Source organism: Poecilia mexicana, unplaced genomic scaffold (assembly GCF_051168715.1).
Source record: "Poecilia mexicana isolate PSO_F unplaced genomic scaffold, ASM5116871v1 scaffold_15, whole genome shotgun sequence".
Taxonomy (NCBI): Eukaryota; Metazoa; Chordata; class Actinopteri; order Cyprinodontiformes; family Poeciliidae; genus Poecilia; species Poecilia mexicana.
Genome location: NW_028263384.1, coordinates 357759 through 374226, shown reverse-complemented (window position 1 = coordinate 374226; position 16468 = coordinate 357759). Strand labels below are relative to the sequence as shown.

The 16468-nt window shown below is 51.4% G+C and overlaps 2 protein-coding genes across 3 annotated transcripts; one reads left to right on the top strand and one right to left on the bottom strand.

Annotated features, from left to right (window-relative positions):
• Nucleotides 1-902: 902 nt before the first annotated feature.
• On the bottom strand, nucleotides 903-8550 carry l3mbtl4 (L3MBTL histone methyl-lysine binding protein 4). Of its 2 annotated transcripts, none has more exons than XM_014972085.2 (18): nucleotides 8460-8550; nucleotides 7852-7923; nucleotides 7687-7772; nucleotides 7514-7618; nucleotides 7308-7443; nucleotides 7127-7218; nucleotides 6907-7049; nucleotides 6089-6165; nucleotides 4546-4631; nucleotides 4345-4455; nucleotides 4159-4273; nucleotides 3974-4073; nucleotides 3790-3906; nucleotides 3568-3645; nucleotides 3122-3195; nucleotides 2354-2514; nucleotides 2226-2288; nucleotides 903-2018 (listed from the first exon to the last, which is right to left on the bottom strand). In XM_014972085.2, exons 1-18 carry the CDS (start codon nucleotides 8533-8535, stop codon nucleotides 1740-1742), a joined length of 1971 nt encoding a protein of 656 aa, XP_014827571.2. In that variant the 5' UTR covers nucleotides 8536-8550; the 3' UTR covers nucleotides 903-1739. The 2 variants fall into 2 exon arrangements, with proteins under 2 accessions (XP_014827571.2, XP_087869409.1); XM_088013283.1 differs by having other exon boundaries at nucleotides 3568-3642.
• A 6-nt stretch (nucleotides 8551-8556) lies between these two features.
• arhgap28 (Rho GTPase activating protein 28) lies at nucleotides 8557-16452 on the top strand. The gene is made up of 15 exons (XM_014972060.2): nucleotides 8557-9306; nucleotides 11707-11885; nucleotides 11954-12171; nucleotides 12240-12351; nucleotides 13183-13403; nucleotides 13490-13652; nucleotides 13723-13814; nucleotides 13984-14061; nucleotides 14139-14292; nucleotides 14380-14462; nucleotides 14542-14757; nucleotides 14833-14949; nucleotides 16002-16129; nucleotides 16204-16241; nucleotides 16321-16452. The coding sequence occupies exons 1-15, from the start codon at nucleotides 9284-9286 to the stop codon at nucleotides 16401-16403; spliced, it is 1905 nt and encodes a 634-aa protein (XP_014827546.1). The 5' UTR covers nucleotides 8557-9283; the 3' UTR covers nucleotides 16404-16452.
• Nucleotides 16453-16468: the final 16 nt, after the last annotated feature.

Genomic DNA, 16468 nt, shown 5'->3' with positions numbered 1-16468 from the left:
GACTCCTTCTCTGTGAGGAAATCGAACCAATCAGAACAGATCAGAACTATCTGGTACTGCTGAAGATCAGGGATGAATCAGAACCACCACAAGTTGAGATCCATTCCGTCTGTGATGATCAGTACCAGCTGGTTCCCACTGATCAGCACACACACACACGCGCACACATACACACACACACACAGAACGGATTGGAACCAGCTGATTTGTTTCTGGTGAGCCCAGATAATCAATCGCTGCAGAGCCGATACGGATCAATGGCAGACAGACAGTTGGTTCCTACTGCTGGAGCTGCGGTTGCTGCATGGCTCTGCTGCTGCGGCTGCTGCGTCTCTGGAATGCCTCCACCTTCTCTACCTCCTCCGTCTGCTCCTCCTGCTGCTGCTGCAGAGACTCACACCTCCTCTGCTCCTCCAGCAGAGGGACAGGCTGGGTCCTCCCACTGATCCTCAGCTGGAAATATCCCTCTCCTCACTCGGTGAAAATAACCTCAGCTCTGCTCCTCCTCTTCTTCCTCCTCCGCTCTCATGGCTGCAGCATCATCTTTCAGAGTCTCCATGTAAACTCCTCACCGACCGGAGCTGCAGTGTGTGGTATGACCAGCAGGGGGCGCTCTCTGCACAACTGCCTCCCAGTATTCCCAGTTAACCACCAGCAGCTCAGTGGGAGAGGAAGGGTCTCCATGGCAACCTGGAGCTCCTCCCACTTTTCATTTTAGACTTTTTGTTTTTCTTAAAAACAAAATTATTAAATTTTTTTGGGAAAAACAATTTAATGCAGCTGTTCCCTAAATAATGTGCATCATGAGATAAAACATAAATATTCAACCCCTGCAGCACAGAGTTTACTGTAGGAGTAAAAAGTACATTTCTACTTATAAAAAAGTTAAATAAATATACACATTTTATTTTTAAGTAAATTTATTGGATAAAAATACTTCAAATGTATTTTATTCTTATTTATACATTTAATTTTGTCCCTCTTGCCCCTTCATACACCTGCTTTGGGAAGACCTGGCCCGAAGCATATTGATCAGCTGGCTGATCATGTGATCAGCTCTGACCACCTGAAGCCCCGCCCCCAGCCGCCCTGAGGACCCAATCAATGATCACACTTCAGGTCAGAAACTTTATTGATCCGTCAAACACTGACACAGACAGCAGGCAGGAAGTGTTGCCATGGGAACCTGAGGAAACCTGCAGAAGCTGGCTGTTGGCCCCGCCCCTACTGTGACGTCACAGAGGGGCGGAGTCAGCTTTAGAATAAAAATCTAGAATAGAAAGCTTAAAATAGAACTCTATGGAGGAACATTAGAAAGTCTGGAGCTCCGCCCACCGGGGGGATGACATCATCAGGAGAGGAGGCGGGGCGCTAGTGTGACATCACCTGCTTCCTGTTAGAGTCCTGCTGACAGGAAATGATGACATCACACAGGATGCTGAGGAGACCTCATCTTCATCATCGTCATCTTCATCAACTGCATGTTTCCAGCTGTCTCCGTGTCACCATGGAAACGAAGCCACTTCTGGTTCCGCCTCCTTCCAGCTGTACCTCAGTCACAGACAACATATCCCAGAATCCCTTTCTGTACTCATCCAGCTAAGCCCACCCATCCCGAAGAGGCGGAGCCTAAAGGAGATAAAGTGACAGCAGCACCTGAACCTGATTGGTTAATACCTGGCTGAGGGGGAGGGGCCAAAGTAAGGGAACTGAACCTGGTCAGTCACAACATGCAGCGGTCAGGTGCTGGGATCCTCGACATCTGATTGGCTCCTGTCCTCGGCCTGTGATTGGCTCTTGTCCTCGGCCTGTGATTGGATCTTGTCCTCGATCTGTGATTGGCTCCCGTCCTCAGCCTGTGATTGGTTATTCTCCTCAGCCTGTGATTGGCTCTTGTCCTCGGCGTGTTTAAACATCAGGATGGAGTTATAGATCTTGAGGGCGGGGCCGAGCTTGATGGACATGATCCTGACAATGTCCCGTTGGGTGAGCAGCAGGAAGGCCCGCCCATCTATTTGCTACAAACAAACAGGAACCAATCAGAACATAAATCAAAGGTTGATTCTGTGTAACACTCTGATGTCCTGATCGTGTCCAGTAGGGGGCAGATCAGGACCCAGGAGAGGAAACCTCCACCAGGTTTCCTCTCCATGGTGGCCCTCTGTGCTTGGTGCGTCATAATCTGTGATGTCATTAAAGCAGAGGCCTGTGATTGGCCGTCTCACCTCATCTCTGAACTGCTGGGCCTGATCCTCACATCCAGGAAGAGATTCCACAAAGTCCGACACCTGAGGAGACAGCGCAGGTCAGCGGGTCAACCGGGTCGCCATGCAGACCAGGCGGCGGTGCTCACCTGCTGGACGGTCCAGCAACGGACGGCGTCGGCGTGGAAACGGGCCACACCTGGCAACAACTTCCTGTGCTGCTCCCAGCAGAGAGAGAGGTCGCGACCTGGTTGGGCTGACATGGCCGACAGGAAGACAGACTGATGGAGGACGGCCTGCAGACTGGACTCTGACAGATCAGAACCAGAACCAGAGAGACAGGTCAGGACCAAAACCACCAGAACCGGGTCAGTGTCAGAACCATCCTGGTGCTGCTGAGTCAGATTCGGGTCTCATTGGACACCAACATTGCTGTTACCTTGGAAACAACCTCTGTTTCCATGACAACGCAGCAAAGCTCTGTTCCAATCGTCTTACTGTCTCCATGACAACAGAGAGGAAGCTCTGACATCACACCCAGAGTGACCGGACCAGGTGGGCCGGGCCGGGCCTCCAGAACCTTCAACTGGACTGGATCAGTTCTGAGAATCAGGTTTGGACTGAACCCAACCTGAGGTTCTGATGGAGGTTCTGGTATTGCTGTGCAGACAGTTGGAGTCAGAACCAGAACCAGAACCAGAACCAGAACCAGAACCAGAACCAGAACCAGGCTGCAGCCGCTGCAGTTTCTTTGTTTCCTTATTGGTCCTTCAGACACGCCCCTCTGATCTCACACTCTGGTCTCCATGGAAACAGCCATGGGGCAGAACTGGAGCGATCAGCTCCCCCTGCTGGAGCTGGAGGACACATAGGCCCGGTTCTGAACCCATGCAGAACCAGAACCAGAGGAACCTTACCTGGACTGATGGTTCTGAGGGGAAGCTCCTCCTCTTCCTGTTTCACACGCAGGCATTTGGTTGGTTGGGACAGTCTGTGGGCGGAGCCAGAGAGGACATCAGTGAAATCAAACATTCTTCTTCTTTGGTTTTATTAAAGATGGCTGCTTGGAACCAAATAGGTGATCTGGGCTGAGATTATACTAAGGTTCTGTTGAGGTTCTGTTGAGGTTCTGTTGAGGTTCTGTTGAGGTTCTGTTGAGGTTCTCTAGCATCCAGACGATCCTCAATCGTTTCATTGCTCTACTTCCTGACTTTTATTCTTAAATTCAGGAATTTAAGAATAAAAGTCTTATTTTATTCTTAATAAAATTCTTATTAAGAATAAAATAAGTCTTAATAAAATAAGACTTTTATTAAGAAGTCTTATTCTTAAGACTTCTTAATCAGAGAGCAGCTGCTCTCACCTGTCAGGTAGCCTTTTCCTCTTCCCCAGAGGCAGCAGAGGGACATCAGTGGACTCCTGCTTCACCTGGACGCCTCTGCTGGACAGGAGGAGAGACAGGAAGACGGACAATGAGAACAAATTTTTTCTGCTTCCCTGCTCACCAGAGCAGAGCTTCCCCTGCTGACAGCATGAAGGATCATCCTGTTGTCCTTTCAGAATAAGAGCCTGCGCTCCGGGCTACCTGTGAAGGTGAGACAGGGACACAGGCACCAAGGTGACGGACCTCTCTCCACCCAGCCGGTCGGGCAGCACCACCTCCTTCCTCATGTTGATGTCTGAGTACGGACAGCCGAAGGCACTGGGGACGGACAGAGACACCCTGAGACACTGTGGACAGGTGGAGGGACAGGTGGAGGGACAGGTACCTGTGGTGTCCTGTATATTTGGCTCCTTTGATGTGTCCAACGCCTCTGCAGCCTGCAGTGGGACACACTCCCTGAGACGGGGACGGCAAGGGGGACGACCCTGTCCAACAGGAGACAGACAGGCTTCAGGACCCAATACCTACAGTTGTCCCTGTCCCACCTGTCTCTGTCCCACCGCCCCTGACCTGGGGGGGGCTCCAGCGGGTGCCCGGTGCGCTGGCTCCATCCTACCGGGTGGAGGTCTGGGTGGTCGCTGTCCATCCAGACGTCCAGCTGAGTGGACCAGCCGTCGTAGTGGACCTACGGGGACAAGCTGTCTGTCATCGTCCCCCTCTGATGACATCACAGAGGTGACGGGAAGGGCGCTGTACCTTCACCCTGTAGTCCTCGGTGTCTGTCACCGTGGCGACGCGGATCAGCATGGGGTTCCTCCTGTCCACCGCCTCCAGCCTGTGGTTCACCTGGAAACCGTGCGGAGCTCTCTGATTGGACAAAGGCACAGAGTGAGCTATCAGGCACCGCATGGAGCTCTCTGATTGGTCTCCAGTCTGCCTGGCCCCGCCCCCTCTCACCAGTGTGAACGCTGAACTGGGAGCAGCCGTGGAACCAGTTTCCTGCAGGTAGTCGTCCCACACAAAGTCCTCTGGGCTGGGATGACCTGGAGCACACCACTGTTACCAGTACAACCAGTACTACAGTACCAAGGGCGTAAATCCCATCTCATTATTGGGCGGGACCACAAAAAGGGACATTTTTTAAGAGCAATTTTGGGAGGTCGGCAAAGTTACAGTAAAATGTGGTTTAAATTTTGTGTGTGTTCAAGCTGCACCTTCAAAAATGAGCAGTAAGCAGCAATAAATACCAAAGAGTTTTTCTCAGTGAACAACCTGCTGAGACCCGTAGAGTCAAACTAGGATTCAAATGTTTAGATCTGAGTTTGGTTCATCTAATCTCTGCTACACTTTTACAAAAACTTAAGGCTCTAAATAAAAAGTTTTAATAAGTAACTCCACTCATAAATACTGATTTATTGCAGTGGTTCTCAATACAAATTACATGTTATTTAAATTATAATTTAAGATGCTTGAAACTTTTATTTTTTGATGGGTTTTTTCGTGTTAAAACCTATTTATATGTAGAAACTGAATATCTAGTAAGTATCATAACTTAAACTTAAAGGTCAGAACCAGAGTTTTCTCGAAAAATATTCAGATTTTATTTTGTAGTTTTAAAGGCGTTACGTTGAAGATGGTAAGAAATAAAGTCATACTTTATTTTGTTTCACTGCCAGCTGCAGTCGCCCCTCTGCTCTCGGCTCCAATACTGTCTGTCCGCTAATGCTAACGCTCAGCTGCTCCCATTTCAAACTCTGCTTATTAAAGTAAGAGCTAGAGAGCTAAATGTAACTGAAATATTGTCTACCTTCTACAGATGAAGGAGCTGAGTCTATGAAAGCAATGGAGCAGCTTAGCTAGTTTTGATTTCCAAGGCATAAGGAGCCAGTTTATCATCATTCAGCCAAAGTAATGAAATAACGAACTGTTTATTGTTAATGTGTTTCTTCCTATCAGCAGTGAAAGTAAATAAAACGTGTAACATGTCCTTTGCTTTAGTTTTTACTTACTGGAGGGTTTTTTTAGTTAGTGCTGTAGAGCCACAGCTAACAGCTAACAGCTAGCTCCTCACTTAGCGGCTCTAGCGGAGCCTGAGCCGCTGTTCTATCAGACAGCCACACGCTGTCAGGACAGCCGACCATGCAGTGACGACCATGCCCGCGTATGCGTACCAAGTTGCTTATTTAATGTTGCTGATTAAAAAAAGTCATATGGTAATGACAGCGTATGCTGATGTGACAGAACACCGTGAGGGGACCTAAAAATTTATTCTTATTTTGTTCTTAGATGAACGGCCGATTTACTTGGTTCTTTGTTTCTGTTGCCTTTTTTATATTGACATTATTTAAATAAAAGGGTTTCTAGACATTTCCAAGATTGAGGAGGTCCGGATCCCCCACCCCCTCCGGGATTTACGCCTATGAGTACTACTACCAGTAGTAACAGACTAGAAGCTGGTTCAGGTCCAGATCCAGGTTCTGGTTCTGGTCCAGGTACATACCCTGCGGCGCAGTCAGCGGTCGGCCCTGCACCTCACACCAGCCCACCGGATGGATGTAGGGACTGCTGCTGTCACACCTGGAGGACAGAGAGGACAGGTCAGCAGCGCCCCCTGCTGCCAGCTATGGAACTACCACAAACTGGACACCTGAAGAGACGGCTGTCCTCGTCCACTGGTCGATTCTTTGCTGTGACTGGTTTTCTAGTCCAATCAGTGACCAAACTGATGAACCGGTTGAGTTGGTCAGGTAGTTTGAAATGTTCAGAGTAATTTAATAAAGAGATGCTACAAGCTAGCAAAGGCTAGCAGGATGTGGACGTGGCTTGGAGTGTGGCCTGCGGCGCAGTCAGAGCCAGCCTCTCCCTACAGAGAGCCTAACATCCTGAGCTCGATTCCTCTTCCTCCATGGCTTCCCCTTCTCTCTGCCCCTTCCTGCCCGACCTCTGCAGAGTAAATCAGGCTAAAATGGCTACTGGAATGATGTCTGGATGTTTTTCATCCATCCACCTGATACCTGTTGAAGCGTCTAACCTGGCAGCTGCCTGACTTCATCTGGAAACATAGTTCCATCTTCACTCTGAGGATCTGATCCTGGTTCAGCTGACTGAGGCTGAGTTTGGTTTGCGATGCAAACACGAGGAACTGGAGCGGCCCGAGGTTACCGTGTCGACCGTAAGAACCGGCTGCGGTTCTGGGGAAGGTCAGACTGGACCTCCTGCAACTTTCAGCCACAGAAGATCAGAAGGACAACGGCTTCGTTCACCTGAACTCTACAGAACCCAGAGCCCCCCCTCCCCCCAGTCTGTCCCCAGTCTCACCAGTAGTCATAGGTGTCGTCCCAGTTGTCGAAGTGAACCAGGAAGCGGTCGTTGATGACATCAGCGACAGACGCCACACACACCAGTCCCGGGTTCTTCTTGTCCACTGCCTCTAGCTTCATCCCCACCTGGAACTCACACACCTGAGGGACAGACAGGTGGACAGACGGTTAGGGGACGGCAGAGACAGGAAGACACAGTCAGACAGGTGTGGACTCACAGTGGAGCGACAGGTGAACAGGGTGGGCGGAGCTGCGAGGGAACCTGAGGACTGCAGGTAGTCCTGCCAATCGAACTCCGTCTCACTGTGACCTGCAGACACAGAGACAGGTGGACAGGTGGAGCAGGACTCAGCTGTCTGGCTGCATGTTCTCACCCTGTGGGGGTGGAGTTGTTCTCACCTTTGGGTGGGTGGAGCTTGTGGCGGTGCTCTCTGCACCATCCGGCAGGTCTGATGTCAGGTGAGTCGGCGTTTACCCAGAAGTCATAGCACTCTGAGTATCCGTCGATGTGGAGACGCAGCCGGCAGCCAATCACCTGAGAGAGAGACACAAGGCTCAGGTGGCCACTCTCACTCAGGTGCAGTGGGGCGGGACTGAGTGGTTACCTCGGCGACAGTCAGCACACAGAACATGGAGGGATGCAGCGGGTCGATGCCCTCCAGCTTCATGCCCACCTTGAAGGCCGTCCTCCTGCTGGGACAGGACTGGTCCTGAGGGACAGACAGGAGTCCATCAGGACAGGTGAGGCTCACCTGGCTGAGGGCAGAGCTGGGCTCACCTGGGTGAAGAGAGAGGGCGGAGCTGCCTCGGCCTTCTGCTCGTTGAGGTACTGCTGCCAGGACCAGGAGCGCCTCTTCACGCTGACTGTGGAGCAGAGCAGAGTGTCACACCTGGACTCACCTGAGCCAATCACAGCACAGCACCAGGAGGAGGAAGACGGTACCTTGAGTGCTGCTGACTTTATTCTTCATCTCCTCTTTGTCTTCCTCTGTTGTTCCCTCTCCTCCTCTTCTCTCTGACATCAGAACGACATCACAGCTTCAGGTCAAAGGTCAAAAAACATCTGCCCCTGACAGGTGTGAGTGACCGTCCCTGTTGTCATGGTGATACCGAACCAGTACTGGTCCAACCTGCTCCAGTCTGTACTCAATCAGACCGAAAGTCTGCACACAACTTCAGAGTAAAGGTTTGATGCACCAGAACCAAAGTAGAGACCCAAACGGGTCCAGTCCGGTTCCGACACTCAAAGCTTTCAGAACCGCCACAAAACGAGACCAGCTCAGACAGCTGATGAGAACCGGACCAGTCTGAGTAAAAGCTCCGACACGAGCGGCTCTTATTCTGAAGGCAGACCGGAAGCGCTTCGAGTCCGTCGGAGCTGCGATTTGACAGAGGAAACGGATCAGGTGGAGATCCGCGGCTCGGAGGCCGGCAGCGGGGCCTCTGGGGCCGGGCAGGCCGCTGGCTCCATCCGGCTCGAGGAGCCGCGGCGGCGGACACACGGAGCTCAGAGGAGCCGGTACCGGAACCGGGTTGTGGAGCGAAACTTACCGACTGTGATGATCCGCGTCACTGCGCTGACACACAGAACAACACGGAAACTGGAGGCTGGGAGGGCAGCGCGCATGCGCAGGAAGGAGAGGGGGCGGGAGGAGAGAGAGAGAGAGAGAGAGAGAGAGAGAGAGAGAGCAGAATCAGAACCGGGGCGGTTCTGTCTCAGCCCAACAGGAACATCAATCAGCAGGTTCTGACCTGGTCCAATAACTGCTTGTGGTTTTGATGGATCCCACTGGTACCAGAACCAAGGAGTTCTGGTTTCTGATGACCCAGGATTCAGAACCAGAACCCTTCAGGTCCTTATGGACCGGAACCAGGGCAAGACTTGATGTTCTGCTGGCATCGACCCAGTACCTGGTGTTGATCCGGACTCGGACTGCAGCAGTTCTCCTGGGTTCTGGTCCGAGGAATCGTGGACTCGGTTCTGGGAGAACTCTACCAGGATTGGTCCAGAACCGCTGACCTCTGACCTGTGGACCGGCAGTATCTCTGGTTTTGCTGATGTCTTCCTGTCCAGAACCGGAACTGTTCCAGTCTCTCTGGAACCCTGCAGAACCTGGTAGGAACTGAACTGAAGAACATTGTTCTGACCCAAACTGGTTCTGCAGAGCAGAATGGTTCTGATGCAGCAGCTGGATTTAAACCCAGTTTGGATCCTCTGAGATTCTTCATCAGCAAACTATTTCTAAAACGCTGAGCTGTGCCTCAGCCGGTCCAGCTGTCCGGCCCGGTCCGATCCCTGGTCCAGCTGTCGGACCCGCCCAGTCTGAGCTGGGAGCTCCTCCTGCTCTTCCTCTCCCTCCTCCTCCTCAGACCCGATGAGCAGCCGGACCGAGCGGAGGTGAGTTCTGCCCGTCCCGTTTCTGTGTCCTGCTGATGATCCAGCAGTTCTGCATCGTTTCTCTGTGGTTCTGATGGGCCTGGATTGGACCTGCTCCTGGTTTTAGTAAGACGGACTTATAAATCAGGACCAGAACCAGCCCGGTGTTCAGGCGTGACTTGGTGGTTTTTGGTTCTGGTTCCGATCCTTTTAATTGGACCTAAGCTTTGACCCAGCAGAAATATAACCCACACAACCGGTCCGGTCCAGATTCTCATGGTTCTGGATACGTCAGGTGGAACAGAAATCCTGAACATCTCTGAACTGTCTGAAGAGGAGGAGAACCTACTGGACTTCTGGTTCCGACCCATCATGTCATTAAGGCAGAACAACCAAAGGGTTCCCAGTTTCTGAATGTGTCTTTGGAACTATCAGAACCACTCAGGAAGTCCAGAGTGGGCCGGTCAACACCTGCTGGTTCTGTTTTCAGAACCACTTCGGCACTGCTCTTTGTGGTTCCAGAAAAGTTCTAGAAACACTTTGAGCTGTTCTCCAGACAGATTGAGCGACTCTACGGAGACTCTACGGTTGTTCTGCTGAGACTTTGTGTGTTCATGCAGAATTTTTGTGGTGATCCTAGAATGATTTTGAGATTCTTTAGGGCGGTTCTAGAGAAAGTATTTTAGGAAATTCTAGAGTTTCTTAGAGATGTCAGATGGTTCTAGAAACACTGAGTTGTTCTTGAGACGCTTGGTGCTTCTTCAGACATTCTAGGCAAAAGTCTTATGGACTTCTTAGCCTTTTGACTTGTACGGTGGTTTAGCAATCCTTTAGGCCAGTTCTAGAGAAAGTCCCCTGAGAACTTTAGATGGTTGTAGAGTCCAAATGTTGCTCTGGAGACCCTCTAACATGTTCCAGAGGGTTTCTGGGGACCCTTTGTGTTGTTACTCGAGAACTTTCAGGTGGTTCTAGAATTGCTTTGAATGGTTCTTGAGGGTTTTTGGTGCTTCTTCAGACAGTTTAAGTATCTGTAAAGACTTCCTAGAGGTTGTTCTAGAGGACGTTTTTGGGGAGCTGGTGAGCTTTTATGGTAACATTTTGTGGTAGAAAGGCCGTCTTACAAGATCCTTTACGGCAGTTCAGAAAGTACTTTTAAGTAGTTCTAGGAAATCTTGACGTTATTCTGGAGATCCTCCAAGATGTTCTTGAGGGTTTCTCGGTAGTTAGTCTCTTGTGTTGGTCTTAGAGAGCTTTCAGGTGCTTCTAGAAACACTTTCGGCTGTTTGGGCATCTCTAAGGAGTCTTTAGGAGTTCTTACTGTCCAGATACTTACAGATCCTTAAGGGAGTTCTGGAGAAAGAACCCCAAGCAAGCCTTTAGGTAGTTCTAGAGTTTGATCTTGTTCTGGAGACCCTCTAAGACAGGGCTGTCAAGCTCCGTGTCTCAGGGGTCACTGTCCTGCAACCTGTAGATGTTCCACTGTCCAAAACGCCTGAATCATTTGAATTATCTTCTCAGTACAGTCAGGTTCTCCAGAGTCCTGCGAATGACTTCTTTATCTGATCCAGCTGTGTGAGATCAGAGACGTATCTGAGGAGGCAGGACAGGCCTGGACACACCTGTGCTCCAAGACGTTCTAGATAATTTCTTGGAACTTTTAGTGTTAGTACTAGAGAACTTTCAGGTTGTTCTAGAGATAATGATGTAGTTCTAGGAAATCTTACCAAGCAGAAATGAGTCTAAAAGGGGTTTGGGTTCTGAAAATGGTCTTGTGTCACTGAAACGCTGCTGGATTCCAACCTCAGCATGACGTTCTGGTTCTGCACCAGGCCCACGGACCGGTCCGGACTGGTTCAGATCTGAAGAAGTTTCTCGCGGAGATGCAGTCAGCTGATTTAACGTGTGTCTGCTGAACCATAACCAGGTTCGCTTACTATCTGAGGACCTGAGTGAAAACACTTATCTCTGATTGACCAACAGCGTCCATTTCCTCCTAATGGACACAACAGGCTGAGACTCTCATTCTCTCCTCCCCGGGGAACCAAAACCATTAGCCTCAGGTTCTTGCCACAGACACACACAGATAGGAACACACAAAGGAACACACTCATTGATGGCTGGAAGAAACTGACTTCCTGTCAAATGCCTCATGAATATTTAAGGAAAGTTTAACTCTGGGCCTGCAGAAGCCGCAAACTCTGAAGACAGATCTGCAGCCACAGCCTGGAAACCAGACCTCACACCTCCAGGTTCAGATCTCTGGTCCTACAACGGGACTCCACACCTCACACCTTCAGCCAATCAGAGTTGAGCCTGCCTCAGTGGGCGGGGCACATGCTGGAGGAAGATGAGGAACCATTCTTCCTCATCTTCTTTCCTCCTGTAGATGTTCATTGAGAAGACTCTCTTCCTCCTTCACAGGATGTTGTCACCTCATTCTGCTACCTCCCCTCCCACCTCCTCAAGCTCCCCTAGCACAGTGACCTCTGACTCCAGATATGTTGCCATGGAGACCTACTGGAGAGAGGTGCAGAGCATTGAAGAGGAGCAGGAGGGGGAAGAAGAGGAAGAGGTAGAAGAGGAGACGAAGAGCATGGATGGTGAGCAGTATTAACCCACAGTGAGACGTTGTGTCTGCATGTGTCCTTCATGTTTTTTCCTCCTGCAGAGGTGGAGCTGGAGGAGGCATGGCTGACGGAGGCGGGGCTTTCCTCCCTGGTCGTGGGCTCTTCACAAACAGAGACGCCACCTGTGGTGGAGGCAGTGCTGTCCACGTTGACACGGCAACAAGCTGCTACGGTGAGAAGGAGGCTGGACAACTACAATGAGACGCTGAGGAAAAGGAACCGGCAGCCAATCAGAGACGTGCGTGACGTCTTCACCGAGGTGGGACATGAAGGACATCAGTCAGGTGTTCAATCAGCCTGAGAACCTGAAGGAGTTTTCTGTTCCAGCCCGAGACAGACTCTGCAGACCACAGCCCGTTCCCGACCCAACAGCAACCAGAGCCGCCTCCACGGCGGTACCACACCACAACCAAGACCATCCGCCGCAGCACAAACAGAGGTACTGCCAGCCCACCTGACCAGGTCCTCATGGTCTTACTTCAGGAGCCACAAAGAAGATGGTGGTCAGTTCCAACATTTTATTAAACCAACAAATTAAAGTCTTTAAGAGGTGACTCATTAAGTTTTATTTGTGTTTCAGTCTTTCTCCAACTTTGACCTTTAGCATCCAGATGTTTCCTGAAGTGGTTGTATTGGCTCTTTTTGATGTGAATATTGATTTTTGACAGACCCAGAGATGTTTCAGGTGTCCAGGTCCTGAAGCTCCTTCTGCTCAGACTGACGACACTGAAAACGCCTCACTGGTTCTGTAGAGGTTCTAAAGACGTTTCGGTTTCTGAGGTGTTACTCAACCTGTAGGGAGGTTTCAGTGACTGACCTGCTGGTCGTGTCAGGACCTGTATTTACTGCTACCTAGTGAGAAACTGGTGTCCAACATGCAGAGTCCTCCACCCATTCTGCCTGCAGCTGATGCTGATGTGTAGCTGGATGTGGGTCAGCTCATTACCAGTTCATTTGGACCGGTGGTGTGTTGGTGACGGTCCAGTCTGGCTACATCCAACTGAAAAAGTCAGAACCAATACTATGAGAGTCTCTCCTCCCCCATGGTTCCAGCTGGTTCTGGTTCTGTCTCGGTATGAGGCTAAGTCTTGGTTACATCCTATCTGTAGATCCTATTAGACTGTTTAGGTTATTTGGACCTAAAACGGTTGTTCTGGACCCTGACTAGCTGACGGTGACCTTCAGGTTCCTCTCTGTTGGCTCTTTACCGGAGCCGGTTCTGGTTTTGGACTGTTCCAGACTGATCTAAGTGTTGCTGTGCTGTCTACAGGGCGGTCCACTCTTCCCATGTTTGTTTTCGAGGACCAGCTCCAGGAAGACCCGTCCTCCCCCGCGCCCACTCCCTCCCCCTCCTCAGCAGTGAGTCGGCTGAGATGTGCTGATTGGCTGCTGCGCGACACTCCGTACTCGGAGGGCGTGGCAGAGCACAAATGGGGCGGGACATGCAGGGATTGCGTCCGTTTCCATGGAGATGAGAGCAGTGAGCTGCAGGTGAGTGTGCACGGTGTCCAGCATCAGGACCGACTGCTCAGGAATCCGCAGGCTGCCGATTGGTCTCTCTTGGTACGTCTGTGCAGTTTGCCCCCGCCTCTCCGTCACAAGGTCTCACATGTACAGACGACCTGTCGTCACGCGACCTCACACGCCTCGGCTTCATCGCTCACATCGAACTCTCCACCTTCCTGCTGGCTCTGGGAGTCCAAAGCAAACGCAGCCGGCTGCCGCACCGCAGGACTCGGGGTGTGTTTCTTTTTGACAGTTTGAGGAATGTCTGTCTTCAGGAGACGTGACTCGGTCTTCTGTCTACCAGACAGCGGCGTGTTCGGCGTCTCGCTGAACTCTCTGCTGGACAACGACAGGAAGAGGTTTCCTGGAGTCAAAGTGCCTGTCTTCTTCCAGAAGGTGAAGAACCGTCAGTCTAACTCTCCCTTCTTTACATTCCAGTGTTATTTTAGGGTCAGATCCTGCAGTACAACAGCTGAACATTCCCAGCATGCATTGTGACAGTCTGTGGTTTGCAGCGAGAGGGAGTGTGTCCTCAGAGCAGCTGTCCGTCTCTCTGTCTCTCTAGTTGTTGGGCGTCTTGGAGCAAAGCGGTCTGCAGACTGAAGGAATCCTTCGAGTTCCAGGATCAGCTGCCAGACTGAAGGTACGACCTGTCGGTTTGTCTCTGCTTTGTCTCAAACCAGAACTTCAGTCGGTCTCTGTCCATCTGTCCCTCTGCAGTTCTTGAGAAGAGAGCTGGACCGGTGCTGGAGCGCCTTTGACTGGACCGACGTGCGGCCGGTGGACGCCGGCGGACTGCTGAAGCTCTTCATTAGAGAGCTGCCGACGCCGTTGCTGACACACACACACCTGTCCACCTTCTGCTCTGTTCTGGGTTCGTCCGTCCACACACACACACACACACACACACACACTGTGTTGGTCGACCCAACAGGTCCTCTCAGCTGACGTGTCCCTGCAGGCGTGTCCTCTGAGGTCCACCAGGTCCAGGCTCTGCAGCTCCTCCTCCTGCTCCTTCCTGAAGCTCACAGAAACACCCTGAGGGTAAACTCCACCCGCATCCTAGGTGTTTTTCTCTGCACCTTAAATTTCCGCATGCTGAATGGTGTTTCCATGTTTACAGGCCCTGCTGCTCTTCCTCCGGAAGGTGGTCTCTCATCAGGACCACAACCGGATGTCTCTGTGGAATGTCTCCATGGTGATGGCTCCCAACTTGTTCACTCGCCAAAACCATGGAAACAAGCGCTCCATCACCAAGCAGCAGGAGGAGATGGAGGAGGCGATGGGCGGAGCACGGCTGATCGGACTCATGATCCGGCACCAGGACCTGCTGTGGACCGTGAGTCTCACGCGCTGTCCTCCATGACGTCAGCGTCCCACCCACTCTGACATCACTTCCTGTCGTCTCCAACAGCTCCCGAAGTTTCTCCTGGCCCAGGTGAGACAGATGAACCAGGCGTCCAGTCAGAGACAGTTCAACCTGAGCAGGACAGCGTCCCGACTGCTGAGGAGGAAGAACGACAGGAAGCAGGTGAGTTCCGACCCAGATCCAGCTCAGGGAGCAGGTACTGCGTCTGCTTTAGACTGAATTCCCACCAGCCCAGTTCAGGCCAGTTCAATCCAGCTACTAGCCTGTCTGTCTAGTCAAAGTCCGGTTCAGTTGCTGAGGTATGAACGCTAATCGACCTCTGCTCCTCCAAACCTCGGTCTGGATTTGGTTTGAATATGAACGCCAAGCGGACTGGAGACCGCTAAAAAAGCAGGAAGTGGACTACAGCACAGGGCATTCTGGGTAAATACAACCAAACCTAACATGCTAGCCTAGCGCTAGCAGCAGAAATGGCTCCTGGTCTTTAACCAAAGACTAAAGAGAAATCCTCCAATCTGACACCTTGTGTCGTTTCCTTCAGTGGTTCTTGGTGCAGCGCCCCCACAGGCCAGGAGGGGAACAGGTTGGTTTGACTCAGAACCACAGCAGCTGAAGGTGGAGCAAATGTTTGGGTCCAATAGAACCATGTTCGATAACATGGGGTCTCCTTCCACTGCTGGTTGACCTTTAACCCCTCGTAATTCAACCATTGTAGTTTACTTTGAAGCCATGGAGGTTTGGATGGCTCTGAAACACAGCAGAGATTCTTGCATTCAGGCCCGATGATAAACCTGAGCAGGGAAAAGCACCTCTTTATTTAAATGTGCTTCATAAACTAATTAGATTTATACAGAAAATATTAAAACATCATCTTCAATAATCTCCAGTTTCCTGTTCCTCCAGTCTGGAAACACAACCTGCTTCCTGCTGGTTTATTCTGGATTAGATTAACCCGACAGAATATCTGGCAACACCAGGAACAGTTCAGGGCCCAACACTGACCCCTGGGGGACGCCGCAGGCACTGCGTTCAGGTCCGGCCTCGAGGAGAACCCGATTCATCAGCAGAACCGTATTCTGGGCTGGAGCAATGATGACATGGTCCAGAACCGCTTCATGCTTGGAGGTTCTTTTGGGTCAGAACCTTCCTGACAGGAAGCTGACCTCCGTCCAGAACCGACTGACTCCGGGTTCTGCTGCTGGTTCTGCTTCCAGGTCAGTGAGCTGTCTGAAGGGGTCATCCGGGTTCACGCTCCGCTGCACACCAAGGTTTCCATGGCAATCCAGCTCGACAAACAGACGACCGCCAGAGACGTGACAACCCGCTTCCAGACTGAGTCCAGGTGAGGACGAGTCCGTCCAGGTGAGCACCGCCCACTCAGGTCACCTGACCACCGGTCTGTCTGTCTGTCCCCAGCCCCGCCCATCACCTGTACGAGGTTGGAGGAAACATCTGTAAGTATCCTGATGGCATCATCACTTTCAGCTGTCTGAGGAAAACCTGGACACCTGTCTGTCCCCGTCTCCCTGTCAGATGAGCGCCGCCTGCAGCCAGACTGCTGCCTGCTGGACGTCTACAGGGTCAACCCTCGCTGTGATTGGCTGATCAAGCCCTGAGCTCACCTGTCTGTTACCTGCTCATGTTGTAATAAAAGCCTGAACCTGGCACTATCTCCTCCTGC

What these genes read in the sequence shown, in the direction of transcription:
- l3mbtl4 (XM_014972085.2), bottom strand. Translation starts at nt 8,535, where the DNA reads ATGCGCGCTGCCCTCCCAGCCTCCAGTTTCCGTGTTGTTCTGTGTGTC. An exon ending in GTGTGCTGACTGTCGCCGAG is followed by an intron (nt 7,444 to 7,513) that starts GTAACCACTCAG and finishes TCTCTCTCTCAG; the next exon opens with GTGATTGGCTGCCGGCTGCG. An exon ending in CCTCAGAACCATCAGTCCAG is followed by an intron (nt 2,515 to 3,121) that starts GTAAGGTTCCTC and finishes CTGATCTGTCAG; the next exon opens with AGTCCAGTCTGCAGGCCGTC.
- arhgap28 (XM_014972060.2), top strand. Translation starts at nt 9,284, where the DNA reads ATGAGCAGCCGGACCGAGCGGAG. An exon ending in CCGCCGCAGCACAAACAGAG is followed by an intron (nt 12,352 to 13,182) that starts GTACTGCCAGCC and finishes TGCTGTCTACAG; the next exon opens with GGCGGTCCACTCTTCCCATG. An exon ending in ATGAGAGCAGTGAGCTGCAG is followed by an intron (nt 13,404 to 13,489) that starts GTGAGTGTGCAC and finishes ACGTCTGTGCAG; the next exon opens with TTTGCCCCCGCCTCTCCGTC.